This window comes from Mchenga conophoros, linkage group LG5 (genome assembly GCF_057382185.1).
Source record: "Mchenga conophoros isolate Kocher_MC1m ecotype Shallow Benthic linkage group LG5, M_conophoros_male_GT1.1, whole genome shotgun sequence".
NCBI classification, from domain to species: Eukaryota; Metazoa; Chordata; class Actinopteri; order Cichliformes; family Cichlidae; genus Mchenga; species Mchenga conophoros.
This window is the reverse complement of record NC_140530.1, coordinates 18,150,822-18,168,351: the sequence shown is the minus strand read 5'-3', so window position 1 is coordinate 18,168,351 and position 17,530 is coordinate 18,150,822. Positions and strand designations below refer to the sequence as shown.

The following is a 17,530-nucleotide window of genomic DNA, read 5'->3' as shown; positions in this document are numbered from 1 at the left end:
TAGTAGCTTTAACAAATATTTTATGGAGCAGTGAATTCAGCTACACGAAATATGCAGAACTAGAGAATTTCTTCTTTTTTTTTTTTTTTTTTTCCGCCTGTCCCATTTGGTTCTTTAGCCATCAGAATTGTTGTCTGAAGACCAACAAGGATACCCAATGGATTTACTTTGCCAAATGGATCATCGTGGCATTGCCGTATTGGTCCATTTGGTCGATCTTTGTTTTTATTATTTATTATATTTTATTTTCAGATGTTACAGATGGGACAGACATGAGTGAGAGATAGGAAAGGGAGAAAGAAAGAGGAAGGAAAGGAAAAACAGAAGGGGAGAGGGACAGTGAGAAAGGGGGGGAGAGAAAAAAAAATAAAAATCTCCTGGATCACCTGTTGAGAGAAGAATAGAAAACAAGCAAAAAAAAGACAAAAAAAAAAGAAACAAAGCAACATACTAAACACAACACCATCGCATTAATCTAGCTAAGTGTAAACAGCAGTAAATACTAAATATTCAATGTTGTTGTGCAGCACGCAGGACAGATGTGCTTCGAGGTAGCAGCCAAGAAAGGTGTAATTTGGGTCTACGAGCAGTGAACACCCGTGTGCATACCTGCGTGGATCAGCGTGCTTGTATTCCAAAGGTTTCTCCATGTAACGATCTGCTAGGGAGTGTGGGGGGGCCACAGCCCCGTCCTCCAGGGTGTGAAGCAGGTATGGAGGAGATCAAAACTCCAGACATCCAGAGGCCCCCAGAACACAAGAAACCATGGAAGACCAACAGAGGGGCAGCCGCGCCACTGTCCCAGAAAGAGCTGAGGAGAGTCCCAGATGAGGGTTCACTCAGCAGCCGCGGAGCAGAAGCCAGGGGGAGTTGCAGTGACGCGCCCGTGAGCTCCGCCGGCCGCCAGCTGTGCCTGAGTGACCGAGCCCCAGGCCGAGAGGCCGGGGGCACCCCACCCCCGAAGGGGCCCGAGCGAGCCCCAGGCTCCAGGCCCCGATAAGCGGCCGCCAAGGAGTGAGCCGGTGTGTACCTGGACGCCCACCCCCAGACACAAAGAACCACCAACGCACCGACACCTGAGGGAGTCCGCCACCGGCAGGGGAAGTGGTGGTGGGTGGAGATAGGCCTCCAAACCTTGGAGGGCCTGAGGTGTCCCCAGAGAGGTGGTGTCTGATACCCAACCTGACATATAGACACAGACATACAGGCACACACAGATACAAACATCCATTCCCACCCTCATGCTCTCATATGCACTCACTCCACACTCAACCAACGTGGAGACAGACATAAAGAGACGCTGTACACACGATCACACTCCCCAAGCGTACTCTACAAACCGGGTCTAGGTACCCTTGCCCCTGGAGGGGGGAACTGCACCCAGACCCAGGTGGTGTTACCCTTTTCCCTGCGGTGGGGAGAGGCAGACCACCCCGACTCCGTAGCAGCAGGGAGGCCCCACACTCCAGACCGCAGTCGGACGGCCAACTCCACCTAGCCCTCCCGCTCCAGCAGGCCGCAGAGAATGGGGGTGGGAGAAGACTCCAAACCTCCCTCCACCCGCTCATTGTAGTGTTGATGCATGTGTGTTCTAAGGTGCAATTAAAACCCAGGAGGGCATGGAGCTACCTGCCAGAGAGCAGCAGGTAAGCGCATAGTCCCTCCTGCTAGCCCTCAATGACTAAGTGTATTTAAAATTGAGAGGTGGGCAACGACGCCAGGGGTGAGGTGTACACCCTGATGGTAATTTGGACTCCGTGATTGTGCCCACCCCCAAGATCCTATATGTATGTGTAATGAGAGTGTGAATAATGTGAATGTCTAAGTTGTGGGATAAAATTGAGGCAGAGGCAGCCAGAAGGGGACAGAGGGGGGGGTAGCCTCCTCTGCACCCTGGTGACATACCCCTACTCCAAGGCCCTGCATGTGTGGGTGGTTGTGGTGGAGCGGGAAGAGAGAGGCAGCTGGAGATGGGGAGGGAAGGAAGGGAGGGGCAGGTAACCCCTCCCTGGGGCCAGCTCCCCCGCTGACCCCAGTAGGCACTCCCACACTCCGCGACCCGCCAGGGAAAGGGGGCCCAGGCCCATCCAGACCGGGGCCCAGTGCAGCAGCGCCTCCCGGCTCCACAGAGCCCGGGACAGTCCACCCAACCCCACCACAGAGAAAACTGCACCCACCCCACCATCCACTCATCTTCCAGACTACATAAGACAGTAAACGCCCAGGCTGAGATCTTCCTCCACCTCTCCTGTATCTCCCCCTCCTGCAGAGAGTTCCTGAAGAGAAGAAAGCTCCTGCTAGATGTGACCATCTCCCCCACCAGTTGAAGAGCCCCCCAGGCGGTTCGACGCACCGGCGGCACCCTGCTCCAGGGCCAGGCCCCCATGCACCCACCCGCCCACAACCCCGGCAACACACCAACCAGGATCCAAGCCCCCGAGGCCCAGCCCGGGCCCCAGCCCAGAGACGGAGCGCCCCCAGAACCTCACGCGCATCCCGGACCCACCCAGGGCCAGCCAAGCTACCAGGTCAGTAACCCACGTCCGTCAGCACAGACCCTCCCCTAGCCCCGCTGCACGCAGCCGCGAGGAAACAGTCACCTGAGAGCCAACAGAGCCCCCAACCGGACATGACCGCTACCCCGGGTTGAGCCCCCCAAGGAAGATGCCTCCGGGGAACCCCCCGACGCCCTAAGCCTGTCCCTACCCCCACACCAATCACAACAGTGAAGGTGGGACCAAATTATGACCCCCCACCTCCACTAGGTGATGGAGCTGATAAAAGGAGTCCAGAGCAATTGATCTGATGTGGTGGCAGAGGCTGTATCAAGACTAATGTAATCTAATAGATAATTTCTATATTGGTTAGAATTAAGATTATTTTTATTTTTCCAGTTCATGAGGACTGTTTTCTTGGCTATGCATAGGGCAGTGAAAACCATATGGGCGATATTCTTTTCTGAAGTGACATTATCTAAGCTGCCCAACAAACACACTAAGGGGGAGGTTGGAATGTTACATTTCAGACACTTTGATAAGTCTTCACATATCTCACGCCAAAACTTTTGCACTGGTGGACAGAACCAAAGAGCGTGGATGTAATTGTCTGGTGTATTGCCTTGACAGTGTGAGCAGTTGTTGGAAGATGTAAAGCCCATCTTGAACATCCGATGACCTGTATAGTGCACTCTATGTAGTATTTTGTATTGTATTAATTGCAGACTGGGATTTTTAATTAATTTAAAGGTTTTTAAGCAAATCTGAGACCAGAAGTTTTGGTCCGAACTAGAGAACTAGAGAATTTCTTACCTGCATGAAAATCTATGCCCACTGCTAGGGAGGTGCCCGACACTGGTACAAGGGCATCAGACTTATCTGATGGGTCCAAGGGAATACCCCGTATGCCCTCGTGCACAGAGTACAGCAAGAAAGAGCCGACACCTACAGCAAACAAATAAAATATTCATTTTTGAGCGTGGCATCACTTCACATTCATCACTTCATATATCCAGGATTGTCTAAAATCAGGCATATGGCATGGGTATGGGAGCATCGTACCCTCACAAGACTGCTGCCCTCTGCGCAGGCTGTATCCTGCAGTGCACATGCAGGATCTGGTGGTTGGGGAGGTGGGGAGACACAGCTGGGAACAGTCTCCGTTGTTATTACTGCAAAGATTGGTGCCTGGAAATACAAAAGCAAAGAGCAAATAAAACAAATCAAAGACTAGTAACAGAGGCATAAACAGATGTGCTTTAGATACACACATAAGCTCTGGGCTACATGCAGTCTGCACAGCAGATCTTAAATGAAACAAGGACATATCTTCTTCCTATTTTTTTTGCAGAGCAATTTCACAAAGCAAAAAAAGACTGAAAAAACCCCCAGAAAAATTGGCTTGCAGCACCAAACTCTGCACCTTTCTGCACAGTTTCATCATAAATTTTCATGTGCATCATGGGAGAAGTGCTGTTCCTCAGGACTTTCCAGTTTCCACCGTCCTTCTTGTCACAGGTTCCTATCTGGTCAGTTCCTTGGTCCGCCCACCACAACTTGTCTCCTACAGGACACAGCGCACATGAGGATGATCAGCGTTCTCCATTAAAACCTGATCTCACACTACAAGAACCGTGTTAACCGGAGCAATTTTCAATGCAACACAGCCAGATAAGAGTAGTATCACGCAAGATGAATAATGCAGTTTTAATGCACTCTGGGTACCTACCCATGATGGCCAGAGCAGTAGCCTTGGTCAGCTTGCCCTTGGCCCCTTCAAGCACCTCAAGTCCAGAGCCGTCCAGTTTACAGCGGTTGATGGTGCTGTTTCCCGAGCTGATCCAATAAAGCCGCTCAGCTTTAAAGTCAATGGAGAGGCCTGAAAAAAAAAAAAAGGAAAAGAAAAAAGACAGCTCTGAGTTGTAATCATCTGCCCTGTCACTAGGGGGTGCTGTCGCTTATACAGTCACAGAAAAGAGCCGCTAACTCACCAACAGGGCCTTTCTGGTTGGTGAAGAGGACGCTGCGGTTGGTGCCATCTGTGTTGGCCATGCTGATGTTGTCCCCATCTGTCCAGTACAGCTTCCTGATGGAGGTGCGCAGAGAATCCACAAAGATATGATGCGCAACAGGAAGAGAGAGAGAGAGAAATTTTACTACATCACTATTAAACTTGAACCAACCGTGGTAGTACGCCACTGAAAACCATAAAGCCTAAAGGTACTCAAAGCATGAACAACAGTGATGTTATCGATAAGAAATGAGAGCATCAGGTCTGTGAGCAACACCGAACTGCACGCGAGCTTATTTGGACTTTTCTAAAACGCAATCTGCCGTTTTCATTTCAAAGCCAAAATCGCATCAACAGACTGTAATGACGATGAGTGAGGCAGAAATAAAGCTGGCAAAAACCTGACAAATAAGAAACTATATTTCAGTGCGTTTAGTTCAGCAGTTAATTAATGTCCCGATCAACCGCTGACAGCTTTAATCTCCCACACCAGATGCACTCACATAAATGACTGCTTCTCAAACTGTCATGAGGAAATGCACATATGCAGAGTATAGAGGGTAACATGTATATACGTGTGTGTGCCACTTTGTTTGGACTGCACATTTTCTATGCTCATTCACTTTCTGTTAAATCCAGCCAGAGCCACCACGCCCTTCCTTTGTTTGTTAACTACCCTTAAATAAAGCATCTGAAGCATATAAACCCCTATATTGTCATGTTTGTGTACACACACACACACACACACGCACACACATTTCCCTCCCAACTCTTTGCCCCGCCTCAACTTTCTTTGACCCCACCCACCTTTGGTGGGGTCAGCGTGTTTGTGTGCCAGAAAAAGGGGAGAGCTCACAGATCTCACATCTGCTTCTCATTTTCTCTCACGCCAACAATGCTCAGATCGGAAACATTCCTCCTCTTAAGGAGGCTAAAGCCTTTCACAGAGAGGAAGGAGTACAGTGGAAATAATGCACACAGAGGCAGAGACTTGTCTTAAGAAAATATCTTTTCTTCACTGACCTCAAACACACAAAAGCCCACATATTCCGGCAGATCAAAACTGAGTATATGAATACAGATGGACTTTTTTATTCTCTGATGGACTGAGAAAAGACTGAGTTCATGGAGCTGGCAAAAAAAGAAAAACTTATGCAAGGCAAGACAGGAACGGACAGGATGTAAGATAAACACAGTGAAGAAAGTGATGAGAAACAGAAAAAGAAACACAAAACAACAGAGACACTTGCTGTAAATTATTTATACTCTGAGCACAGAAACTTTTGAAACAGAAATAGAAAAAAAAGACAGAGAGAGGCAGCATGAGGGGAGAAGGATTGGAACCACTTCCTGAGTGACAAAACACTCCGAGGTCAGGAACTGAATTACTGTGAGCGCACACAGAGGGGAACCTGCCAGACAGACTTTGTATGATTGTTTGTGTGTGTCTTTGTGCAGACTTCTGCTTGTATCTGTTGCAAGTTATAGGTGAAGCCAGGAGGGTGTCTGTGAGCAATTTCTGAAAGCTTCAGCGTGGCGACAGCTTTATAGTATGAGTGTGTGTGTGCATTTGTGTGCGAGACCAACCCCAGTACTGGATGGAGCACTAGACAGTGGGGTTTGTCTAAGCCCTGGATGACAGCATTTTTGAAGGAGCCGTCCAGTCTGGCAACATTAATCTGCTTCTTGTTGGCATCATAACTGGTCCAGAACAGGTTCCTGGACACCCAGTCGACAGCCAGACCATGAGTATTGGGCAAATCTGATGAAAGATGAAGAACACGAACAAACTCTTATTAATCAGCCTTTTTTTTTAAAAACAGATGTTTTCTATGGACACGTGTCCATAGGTTAGAAAATGCAGTACTGCATTTGTTGGCTAACAGGACAACTGATGACACATTTTATCACCTGAATCTTTTATTGTTTCCAGCTAACTTGTTTTTTTTTTTAAAGACAGAGTTAGCTGGCATAGATCATCCACCAAAACGTGCCCACTCAGGTTATTATTTCAGGCAAAAGATCGCCATTCCCCAAGCTAATGAGTTTTGTTGTGTAGAGCCCTTGTACATAACAGCATCTGCATACTAGGAATCTAGAAGTGAGAGAAGCATTAATTTTTAACTACTGGACAAAAATCTTGGTGCAGTCTGATAAAATTACCCTGCTATATTTGTTTCTTAAAGTAAGGCTCTAAATAATGAGCCTTTTAATTATGTTCTGTAATGTGTCGTGTTGCCTCCATCATACCAGCAGAAACCACAGTTTCAACTCCAGTGCCATTGATGAACGCCCTCTTGATGGTCTGAGTACGGACATCTGACCAGTAGATACGCTGCTCCAGAGCATCATAGTCCACCACAGTCACGTTGTCGATATCCGGCACAGTGAAGGAGATGATATAGTTGTAATACGGGTTGTCGATGTCTACTCCTCTGATCTCGATCTGCCGAGCGTACAGCAAGAACTGGCGAGACTCTGCGGGAGACACAAGATGTTGACGTGGACCCTTGGTATTCAATGTGAGTAATCGGGAGTTAAATGTAGCTTCAAGTCAAATGCACGAGTACACACTAATGCATGAGTCAGAGCTGCGGATAGATGGTTACAGCATGGATCAGTACATCCACGCATTATTCCTACCACTTGAACAAACAGTTGATCCAATTGCATCTTTTGACTAATGATTGTGTCTGGCTGGCTAACTCAATAGCACAGCCAGAGTAGAGCGAGCGAATTCAATCAGTGAAGATACATTGCAATTGCACTGGTCTCAACAGTCAAGTATCATTTAACTGTGTGCGGCTTAAATGATAGACAGCAAAGGAGGGAAAGAGAGCCGGAGAGGGCAGAGTAATGACAGCGCCGGGCTGTATTGGCCATCCCAGAGCCGGTGGTGGAAGCTGGGGGATGTGTCTGATGCTTGCATCAGACAGAATGGGGCTCTCCATTCCATTACCGCCGAAGATAATAGAAAGTGCTGCCTTGAATATTAAACTCACACACTGAATAAACAGGCCAGCTTTCACTATTTTACAGACGGACACCTCAATACGCTCCAAAGCTGTCACAGCAAAAAGACCTCAAAGCAAAAAAAAAAAAAAAAAAGTCTGTTTAATCCTCTCTCTTTTTCTCCAAGAGAAAAATAAAAGAAATTATAAATAAACAATTCTGCAAGGACAGGGATTAGACAGTAACATTCAAGAAAAGAACAGGACTGCGTGGAGGCTAAGAAAGACTCAACGAGTCTATTTTCCACAGTGGTTGCATTTGTGTTCGTGAGCTCAGCCTTACCGTAACACGTGCGTTTGTCAGGGCCCAGCTTCATGAGGTGAGGACAAGCACAGGAGAACGTCTGATTGAAGTTGATGAGGCACAGGTGAGAGCAGGGCTCTTTGCCGTCTTTAGCTGCACACGGATTAGGAGCTACGGAGACATGAGCACAGAAAAGGTTTTATTTTAAAAGTATGAAGGTCAATGAAATGTTTTAATGTGTGCTTAAAATCGAATGTAATTATACTTCCTAATGGTCAAGAAAATTCAGCATAGTGTAAAACTTCTTTTCCCCGTGAATTCTGCAAGCCACTTTGCAGCCCCCCTCCCAAAATCAGCTCCCCCCTTGCATGGTGTTCCTGTCTAATTACTGTTCTGACAGTTTTATCGATGCCTTCGTGTCTCGTCACATGCCTTAGGCTTTCATTATAAGCAGATGGAGGTCAGAGAGGTCTCAGAACGGCCAACTATAAATGACTGCAGATGGAAATACTGACTGTAGTGGTCTTGACTTACACAAACTTTCTTGTGGGGTGATTCAGTTTATGACTGTCAGTAACTCAAAATGTACAATTAACAACTTTGAAGGCAGAAACTTGTAGATAATTTCAGATTGTAATCTTTCCATATACTGATTGAATGGTGGTGCATACATGAGTGTGTGTCTGTTTCCTACCCTGTGGTTGTCTGGATGGATGGTACACTTGAAGGTCAAAGGGTTGCGTATTGGTTCTCTGCACCACTGTGACGTTGCTCCCGGTCCACTTGTTTGCCTTGGCCAGCGTGTTGGTCCTCCAGTCTGTCCAGTAAACTTCTCCACCGTACATGGTGACAGCAAACGGATGCGACAGATACTCGTGGCCCCTCAGAACCTCAATTAGTCCAGAACCATCATACTTGGCTGAATAGATGGCATCAGACCTGCATAAAGCACAAGTTTTAGCTATGTTTCGGAGTATTACTGAACATTTATGTGCAAATATTTTCATGTTTTTCCCTCTGTACAACCTGGCATCAATCCACAGGATGCGACGCTCTAAATAATCCACAGTGAGTCCATTTGGCCAGCCTCCATTGCCCGTTTCCTTATGGATAGTCTTCCTGCCTTCTCCACTCATGGATGCAGCTTCAATCCTTGGCAAACTGGCATCCCAGTCTGTCCAGAAGAGAATCCTAAAGAACCATAACACGAAATGAAACAGTCAGCAAGGTTTATAACTGAAAAAGCTCCGTAGTTACAGCCAAAACAATTAGAGCCATTGTAACGTGATGTTAACGTGTTCTCCTTGATATGAGGAGGAGGCGGAATAAACAGCTGTTACCCATCCCGGGGGTCAAGAGCAATAGCTCGGGGGTGCTCCACCTCCCCCGCCAGTAGCGTGGTCCTCATGGTTCCATCCAACTTGGCTACCTCTATCTGATCCAGGTTGCTTTCCACCCAGTAAATGTTTCCCGCTATCCAGTCGACTGCCAGACCCTCTGGTGTCGCCAGCCCGTACTGGATTACCACATCAAAGCTGGTTAAAGCTACAAGAAGAGAAAAAAATCAGGGCATATGTTCAAACATCATATTTCATCTCACTACTCAATAAAATAAACACTCCTCTGGGGTGCTTACATTTTTTAAATTCACACAGTATCTCAACATGTAGCATTAAAGGCTGCAGAGGCTGGGATTTGCTGACGACTACATTTCTAATCTTAACTGCTAATCCAGTTTTAGTTTGACAAATTATGTAAATGCAATGGAGCTATTTGGATAAGAAGTTAACTCTGCGATTTTCTTTAATCAAATGGTAAATACAGTAGTATTGTTCAGCATGGGTGGTGATGCTACAATTGCAGAAAAGGTCTCAAATGTGTGGTGTCTTCCAGGAGCAAAGAGACACATTTTCCAGCCCCTTTCTAACCCTTTCATTTTCCGTTGGGCTCCTAATCAGGGTCTAATTACACGAGTCATTATCCTCTCTGCCACAATGAAAGCATACACATACTGCTGCATGTAGCCTATGGACTGTGTAAGTAAACATGACACACAACAAGCAAATAAACATACAGTAAGATGCACAATATAAGTGGAGACTTGTGCACATAATTTCCTCATTATTGCTGCTGCAGCCATGATGACGCCTTGCTTGCCTGATGCAGCAGGTCTTGATTGACCGGTCTGACCTTATGTGATGAAGTATCTGATGTTCTGTTACCCAGAAGCCACAGCTCCAGCAGCATAGCTGTACACACTCTACAGTCTATTCTGCTTTTAAGCACAGAAAAGGGGCCCTGCATTCCAATGTGTTCCTTTCAGCTCAATAAAATCCTAGAAAACCTAATCATTGCACTGCAATTGGAAGGCCAATTTCCAGATGTTTTCAGCTGCAAATAGAATTGTTTTTCACTGATGAAGATCGTGCATTCTGGCATGAAACTTAGCGGACCCTCGATTGTCAAAACAAACCAAAGAGGTGGTGCTTTTAGGTCTTTTAGGCATAAAACCCTGTTACAGTACAAGGCTTCACCTCCATTCTCAGACAGCTTCCCACGATAGATCTTATCCTCCACGACGTCAGTCCAATAGAGGGCACTCTGGTTGAGATGGAAGTCCAGGGCTATGGTGTTTCTGAGCCCAGGAACTAACACGCTGAACTCTCCCTTATTCAAATCAATGCGGCGGATCTCATGGCGGTTGGAGAAAATGATAAAGGGTTTGAAAGGATCTGTGGAAAGAGGAAAAAAACAATATCCTAAAATATGGAGCTAACCAGATCATAAAGGGTTAAAACTTTTGCTTGGTCACCGTTGATTGATACTCAAAACGCTCCAAAATGGCTCTGCTGTGCAGCATGGAAAACCCTGCAGCCCTGTTCCTCTGCCGTGTGTGGCTTGACCAGCAAAGGAGGGGGTATGAAAGTGGCTCTAATCCCTGGTAATTAAAACTCAGTGTAAATAAGACAGGAGTTATCTGTACCTAACAGGCAGCCATACGGGCAGCAGGATGAATGACAGGGTGCTGGTGGCTAGTCTCTAAGACCTGGCAGTGAGAGGCAGCATCATAAATCTGTGTCCTCGTTGCTGCAGGGAGATAGCTACATTCTTTATGTGGATTACAAAATTCAAAGTTGATATAAAGTGATTAAGTATTTTCTGTCTTTCCCAAATTGCACTTTTAATGACTTTAATAATTTTTTTTAAAAACACATCAGCTCTTTAGTTTTTTCTTTGACATTTAATAATCACTTTTTCATAAACTAAAACTGGTAGTCAGAAAACACTAGCTAGGTTTTCTTCATGAATCTTTTTACATGTCATATACTCTCATTAAAACAATGTAATATGTTCCCCTTTCCTGTCTCCAGTGTACTGTCTATTGTCCAAAAAGAATACCATATTCTGGCGATATGCATCCTCTCCAACCACAGTTTCCTGCTTGGCTTGCCTCTCATTTCCTTCATCCCGAAACCAAACCACCCTTCGATTCTGCTGTTTTGGCAGTGATGAGGTATAGTAAGGGTCACTTCTTCTCCCCCTCCTGTGTAACTCAATTCTATACACACACACACACGCACACGCACGCACACACACACACACACACACACACACCCCTGCTCACTTCCCTAAATCTGCCTTTTGTTTCCATGATCCCTTACCCGTGCTCTTGCAATTCTCCTTGTCAGGCTCCAGTTCCCAGCCGTCGTAGCACGAACATATGACACTGAATTTGTTCTGCTCGCAGCGTTGACTGCACTTCAGGTGTTTAGCGCAGAAGCTCTGGATCTGACAAGTCTTGTTGTCAGCCCCCAACTCCATGCCCAGAGGACAGGAACAAATGACCCCCTCTCCGGGAGCCACTGTGCAGTTATGGCTGCACTCGCCGTTGTCCAGCGAACACAAGTCTGTAGATAAAAGGAACAGATGTACTTAACCGTTGATTTATTTTAGCGATCATTTTAAATGCAGGCCTTCACTTGCTGCGTTGCGTTCCCTGCAATGAGACATAGCCTGGGTGGTGTTGTTCCTTACCACAGAGTTTCTCATCAGAACCATCTGGGCAGTCGTCAGCTCCGTCGCAAAGTTTCTCCGCGGGCAGGCAGATGGTGGAGTCGTTGGCACACACATGGTGAGAGAGCTTACACACCAGTGCCTCACAGTTGTCCTCATCTGAGTTGTCCTCACAATCGCTGTCGCCATCACAAACCCAGGCTTTGCTGATGCAGCGTGCTACAGACAGAAGGCAGGGTTATTTCACGAGCAACGTCCGTCAGAACGTTGCATAAAATGTCATTAGAAGCAGAATGAAATTAGTCGGTGCATTTTAAGAAGTGTGGATTCCTCACCGGAGTCCCTGCAGCCAAACTTGACAGCTGGATCACACATGTGCGTGACACCCTCACAGTTCTTCTCATCGCTCATGTCCATGCAGTCAGTGTCCCCATCACAGCGCCAGCGCAAGGGGATGCACAGGCCATCCATCCGACACTGAAACTCATCTGTATGACAACCTCCAGGCGGGCGAGTGGCTGAAAAAACACAAAACAAACCAAAAAACAAGACATCAAAAAGACATCACTCGAAAGTGACGCCGTTTTGCGACATCTCTCGCATTAGGACACACAGCCTTGAGCAAAAACAATGTGCGACTTCAAAAGATTGAGAACTAAAACTAATGAGGTGCCCGTTAGAAATTAGCACGCAGAAGGACAGATTTGACAGAAAAGCTTTAAGCGTGAATTCAGAAGGTCACTGTTTTCTACACATCAGCAGGCAGTTCGTTACAGCAGCAAAATATATTTGATTTATTTCGCTGCTTTTAAGAGAAGTTACTTATAAGTATAAGTAGGTATATCTGAATTATTGGGTGTCAAAGGTTGTACCTAACAGACAGAGTGACTTACGGACACGAAACCCATTGAATCAACTAAACAAAAGAAAGAGATTAAATAAAGAAATTAATGCAGAACCATCCGTGACACTAACAGCTACCTGTGCTTCATAAACACCAGCTTGAACATGAGCTTGAATGTTTAACATAAATTTGACTTCTGTAAACTCATTCAGTCTTGTTTGTTTCAACTAAGAAACACTGCAAAATATCCAACCTATACTATCAGCCAGGGATAGCAGGGATAGTTCAGTAGGTAGAGTGGTGGCCCAATGATCGGAAGGTCGGGGGTTCGACTCCACTGAACGGCTACCCTGAGGTACCCCTGAGCAAGGTACCGTCCCTACACACTGCTCCCCGGGCGCTGCACTGGTGGCTGCCCACTGCTTCACTGGGTGAATGGGTTAAATGCAGAGGAACTATTTCCCTATGGGGACTAACACGCACACTTTACACTTTACTTTAGCCAGTAGCCTTCGTAGGGGCTCTGTAGCGTAGTGGCTAACAAGCGAAACCTCCACGGTTTGGTCCCAGGAGGAGACTCAAATTCCTTTGGAAGGGCCATGCAGCGTAAAAACTCTGGCAAATCAAACATGTGGAGCTACCCGCTGTGACGACGCCTTGTCAATAAGGGAGCAGCCGAAAGTAGCTTCTATGGTAAGCCAGTGGCCCGTAACTTTTAGTGCACAATGTCTTTTTCCCCTTTCCTCACATTTATTGCCAGTACTCCTTCTTAGCCATTCTTCAACTAAAGCTTTTATTATTAAATATGAATACTAATTATATAGTATATAAATGCAAATTCTTTGTCAGGGGAAATCAATTATCATACATTTTTATGGGTACAACAGAGGTTGGTAATAGAATGCAGTCTGTTCCATCAGCTGCAGGTCCTTTTATTGTATTATTTTATTTCTGTATAGTACAATTGTCACGTTCGATAGCTACTTTTTAAATCATGTTTGTTTTTTGTTCCTTCCAAATGCAATACACCATAAAACTTCGCTAAGTACTGTGTCAGATTTCCCTGCCTGATATTTAAACGACTTCAAGTGTCTGAATAACATCACATAACATCCTTGGGAGTGCTGCGTGAACAGAAACATGAAGTTCAGAAAAGAGATGAAACAAACCTCTTCAAGTTGAAGTCAAGGCAAAACTTGTTCGCACAAGTGTAGCAAGGCTTTATCTAAACAGAAAACTTGACTCTTAACACACTGATTTTTTTAAAGGATATTTTAACACACTGCTTTTTCTAGTTAAAGGTGCATTCGATTGGAAAGCAATATTCTGCAGCAGTGGAAAAGTTTCAAGAGACAATATGGAGGTTAGATACAGACCCTGATTGGTGCAGTTTGCATGGGTCTCGTCACTGTAGTCTCCGCAGTCATTGTCTCCGTCACAGGTCCAGTAATCTGGGATGCAGCGGCCGCTGTTACACTTGAACTGAGCGCTGGAGCAGGAGTGACTACAACCTGCCTCGTCACTGTTGTCCCCGCAGTCGTTATCTGGAAAACAAATGCAGTGAAGCAACGCTAACTTACTCACTTTGTGAGGCATGCAGTGCAGATGATAGATAGACAGGTGGATAGATAGATAGATATCATCTTTTCTCAATTACGACAGAGAAAATTAAAAAAAAACTTAACACAAATTAAATTGAACATCAAAGATGAGAGTCAAAGTAATCACAGAAACTGCATAGATCAGACCATGCACCATGAGAGAATGTACCCAGCGCTGATACATTGAGCTTGGAAGCAGAGCATTCTGAGCACTTTTGAGACAACCTAATACATAATGTTCAGTATTTGTTAAACAATTTGACTATGAAGTCATCTGGAAAATAGCATTTATTCTTTAGTTAAGGTTTCCAGTAATTCCTCAAAAAGTACACTTTGATTATTTAATGTATTTGTTTTAATGAATAGTTTACTTGGTGTCAAATTTGTGCACAATGGACTAATCAATGCTAGCAGTTTTGGTCTCAGCTTGTGGCCATGTTTAATGAGCAGAAAAGCAGCCCTAACTGTTTCTAATCCTGCCTGGTCAGTCCTAAAGCGAGGCTAGCATCAAGGCTTTTGTGGTGCATGTTGATCTATGCACTAACCGGTCAGGTTTGGACAATTCAACTCATCAGAGCCGTCCTCACAATCCTTTTCTGAAAGACAGAACCAATGGAAGACAGCAGATTGGGCTAACAGCACAACACGTGACAACAAAACCAATTGCACACACACACACACACATGCACACACAGACACGCACATGCAAACGCAAAAGATGATGAAAAGAAGAGCGTATGCCAAAATGAGGCTGGTGGCCAAACATGCACAGATAACTGGGACAAAGACAAACAACGAGTTGCTACTGTACGTCGACATAAAAGACACGCAGACGAGATAATAAAGAAGAGAAACTGACCATTATCACAGCGCCAGTTAATGTTGATGCAGCGCCCATTGTTGCAGGTAAACTGAGTGAGGGGGAAACAGGTGGGGTAGGCTGTGGACAGAGGAAGACTTTTAGATATAAAGCGCTAGCTCACGTGGCGCTCATATGGCAAAACAATTTGTACAACGAGCTGTCGGGTGGAAATTAAGTTGACTAACCGCAGGAAGCAGGCTCATCTGATCGATCACCACAGTCGTCGTCCAGGTCACATGTCCAGGAGATGGGGATGCAGCGCCCGCTAGCACACGAGTACTGATTGGGCGGGCAGGTTCGGGCTAAAACACAAAATAGCAGAGTTCACGTCATAAATAGAAAAAAACCTCCGAAACGACCCAAAATAAATGAGTCTTTGTCTACCTGAACAGGTGGTGTTGGACTCATCCTCGTCATTCCCGCAGTCATTATCCCCGTCACACAGCCAGCGCAGAGGGATGCAGCGGTTGTTCTTGCACTTAAATCTGTCTGCGGAGCAAGTGTGCTGGTCTGGAGAGGGGGAAAAAAAGGGCGCACTGAAGGGCGAGGGAGAAACAGGAATACAAGAAGCCGTGTGTGGAGATGGGGAACGGAAAGGTGAGAGAGTTCGGAGATGTGAGGTGAAAACGAATACAAGAGAGGGTAGATATTCCAGCTGGTTTGGACGGGGTGTTGTTTTGTCTGGAAGGGAAACCTGTCTGCACTTTTGACCACAGGCAGAAAGACAGACGGAGAGACAGACAGAGAGCATTTCCCGAGCCGCAGAAATCGTGTACCCGCATATACACGGGCATTCACACACACAAACTCTCGCCCACTCAATTCAAAATCTCTCATTTCATTCTGGCTCCACTACAAATTCAGGACACCATCTGACTCAGTAGCAAAAGGAGGGGCAGCTGTTTTGTTTGCGTGTACGGGCAGTAACTCACAACACAGTTCAAGAGCCTCATCGCTGTTGTCCAGACAGTCGTTGTCTCCGTCGCACTTCCAGCGCTCTTGGATACAACGGTTGTTCTTACAGGCAAACTCTCCAGGCTGGCACTGAGGAGGAGGTACATAAGAGGGGTTTGCTGTAGAAGAGAAGAAGGAGGTTAAAGACAATGTGGGGGTAAAAACAAAACATAAAAACAAAGGTCCTGAGGGACATAAAAGTAGCAGGAGTTTGCAACGAATTCTGAAAATATTCCACAGAAGGGAAAAATGCGTGGTTTTGTGAAAAAGCACAATTACATGAACATTCATGAAATCCATCAGTCAAAACCCACCCATAACAGGCTGAGGCTGAGCTGACTGGTGCTTGCATAACAATCAAGAAAACCAGAAGGGAACCACTTGTACAAAGACTGTAATCTCTGGTTTTTTTGCAAAACAACAAGAACACCTTGAAGACAACGCTTCACAAAGGCAGCGTTTTTTGCACAGTTTGCACTGGATTGCATTACAGTATGTAGATGTTGCTTGCTCTTGTAGCCTGCTCTTGTGTGTCTGCATTTGTTCAAACATTTTAGGACTAACAGTTTTAGAAAACATACAGTCAGACTGCTTGACTCATCTTGTCTGACATACAAGAAGCTTAACCTTGTGGGTAATGGAGCAAAACTGGTGCCATTAGAAACACCCTGCAGACGCACACAAGCACGTACAATGAGTTCATGCACAAACCTCTGCAGCTGGTGTTGTCAGTTTTGTCTAGTACTTGGTCTTCTGCACAGGCACACTGCCTCCCTCCTGGTATGGCCAGACAGAGACTGTTGCAGCCTCCATTGTTTACGCGACATGCATTAGAACCTGTAGATGAATGGGCACTTATGAGATGCTGTCTCTGTGGACAATAATACTTTTTAAGTTAGCATGCTTGGATGGATGTTATGTATAACGCTTTTCCCAGTACCTTGCTGCTGCTGAGCATCGTACATTCGAATTTCAAAGATGGGAGGTCGCTCGTTGCGCAGTAGAGTGGCAGTGCCTGTGGTGGTGTCCAACTTGTAAATGCTACCACTGCGGTACTCGTTCCAGAACAAAAAGTGTTTATAGTGGCACAGACCAAAGGCGTGGTTCAGCTCCTGACCTTCATACACCGTCTGGTGATGTGAGAAGAGAGGCAAGACTGTAAAGCATGTTTTTATAATGAACCGCTACTGCATATATATGGTCAGTTAGGTAACAGATGGGGTTGTTGGTCAGTTTCAGCTGGTTTGGTGTTAATGAAATTAATAACAGTTACAGTAGAGGAAAAGAAGGTTTGCTCTGTCTCCCAGGACAGTCTCAAGAACATGGAGGAGATTCCAAGAGACAGGCAGTTACTCTAGGAGAGCTGGATAGGGCCGTAGAAGGCCTTTAACCCATCAGCTGGACCGGTGTCAATAGGATGAGCACTGCCAGAACTACGATATGACCTCCAGCAGGCCACTGGTCTAAATGTTAGCATGTCTAACCATCACAGAC

General features: G+C 45.9%; 1 protein-coding gene across 2 annotated transcripts in view; it reads right to left on the bottom strand.

The window, feature by feature from the left end:
* The window catches only part of lrp1aa (low density lipoprotein receptor-related protein 1Aa), a 100,634-nt gene that overhangs the window by 26,175 nt on the left and 56,929 nt on the right, over positions 1 to 17,530 (bottom strand). For both annotated transcript variants that reach the window (XM_085273822.1, XM_085273823.1), the window contains exons 14-35: positions 16,977 to 17,166; positions 16,748 to 16,873; positions 16,015 to 16,155; positions 15,467 to 15,592; positions 15,268 to 15,384; positions 15,080 to 15,160; positions 13,996 to 14,163; positions 12,111 to 12,293; positions 11,797 to 11,994; positions 11,424 to 11,669; positions 10,296 to 10,493; positions 9,102 to 9,306; positions 8,788 to 8,952; positions 8,456 to 8,700; positions 7,801 to 7,932; positions 6,757 to 6,984; positions 6,094 to 6,268; positions 4,487 to 4,581; positions 4,225 to 4,374; positions 3,919 to 4,059; positions 3,558 to 3,683; positions 3,309 to 3,440 (exon numbers count right to left, since the gene is read on the bottom strand). In XM_085273822.1, the coding sequence (XP_085129948.1) occupies positions 3,309 to 3,440; positions 3,558 to 3,683; positions 3,919 to 4,059; positions 4,225 to 4,374; positions 4,487 to 4,581; positions 6,094 to 6,268; positions 6,757 to 6,984; positions 7,801 to 7,932; positions 8,456 to 8,700; positions 8,788 to 8,952; positions 9,102 to 9,306; positions 10,296 to 10,493; positions 11,424 to 11,669; positions 11,797 to 11,994; positions 12,111 to 12,293; positions 13,996 to 14,163; positions 15,080 to 15,160; positions 15,268 to 15,384; positions 15,467 to 15,592; positions 16,015 to 16,155; positions 16,748 to 16,873; positions 16,977 to 17,166 (3,568 nt within the window). The remainder of the gene's footprint in view (positions 1 to 3,308; positions 3,441 to 3,557; positions 3,684 to 3,918; positions 4,060 to 4,224; positions 4,375 to 4,486; positions 4,582 to 6,093; positions 6,269 to 6,756; positions 6,985 to 7,800; positions 7,933 to 8,455; positions 8,701 to 8,787; positions 8,953 to 9,101; positions 9,307 to 10,295; positions 10,494 to 11,423; positions 11,670 to 11,796; positions 11,995 to 12,110; positions 12,294 to 13,995; positions 14,164 to 15,079; positions 15,161 to 15,267; positions 15,385 to 15,466; positions 15,593 to 16,014; positions 16,156 to 16,747; positions 16,874 to 16,976; positions 17,167 to 17,530) is intronic.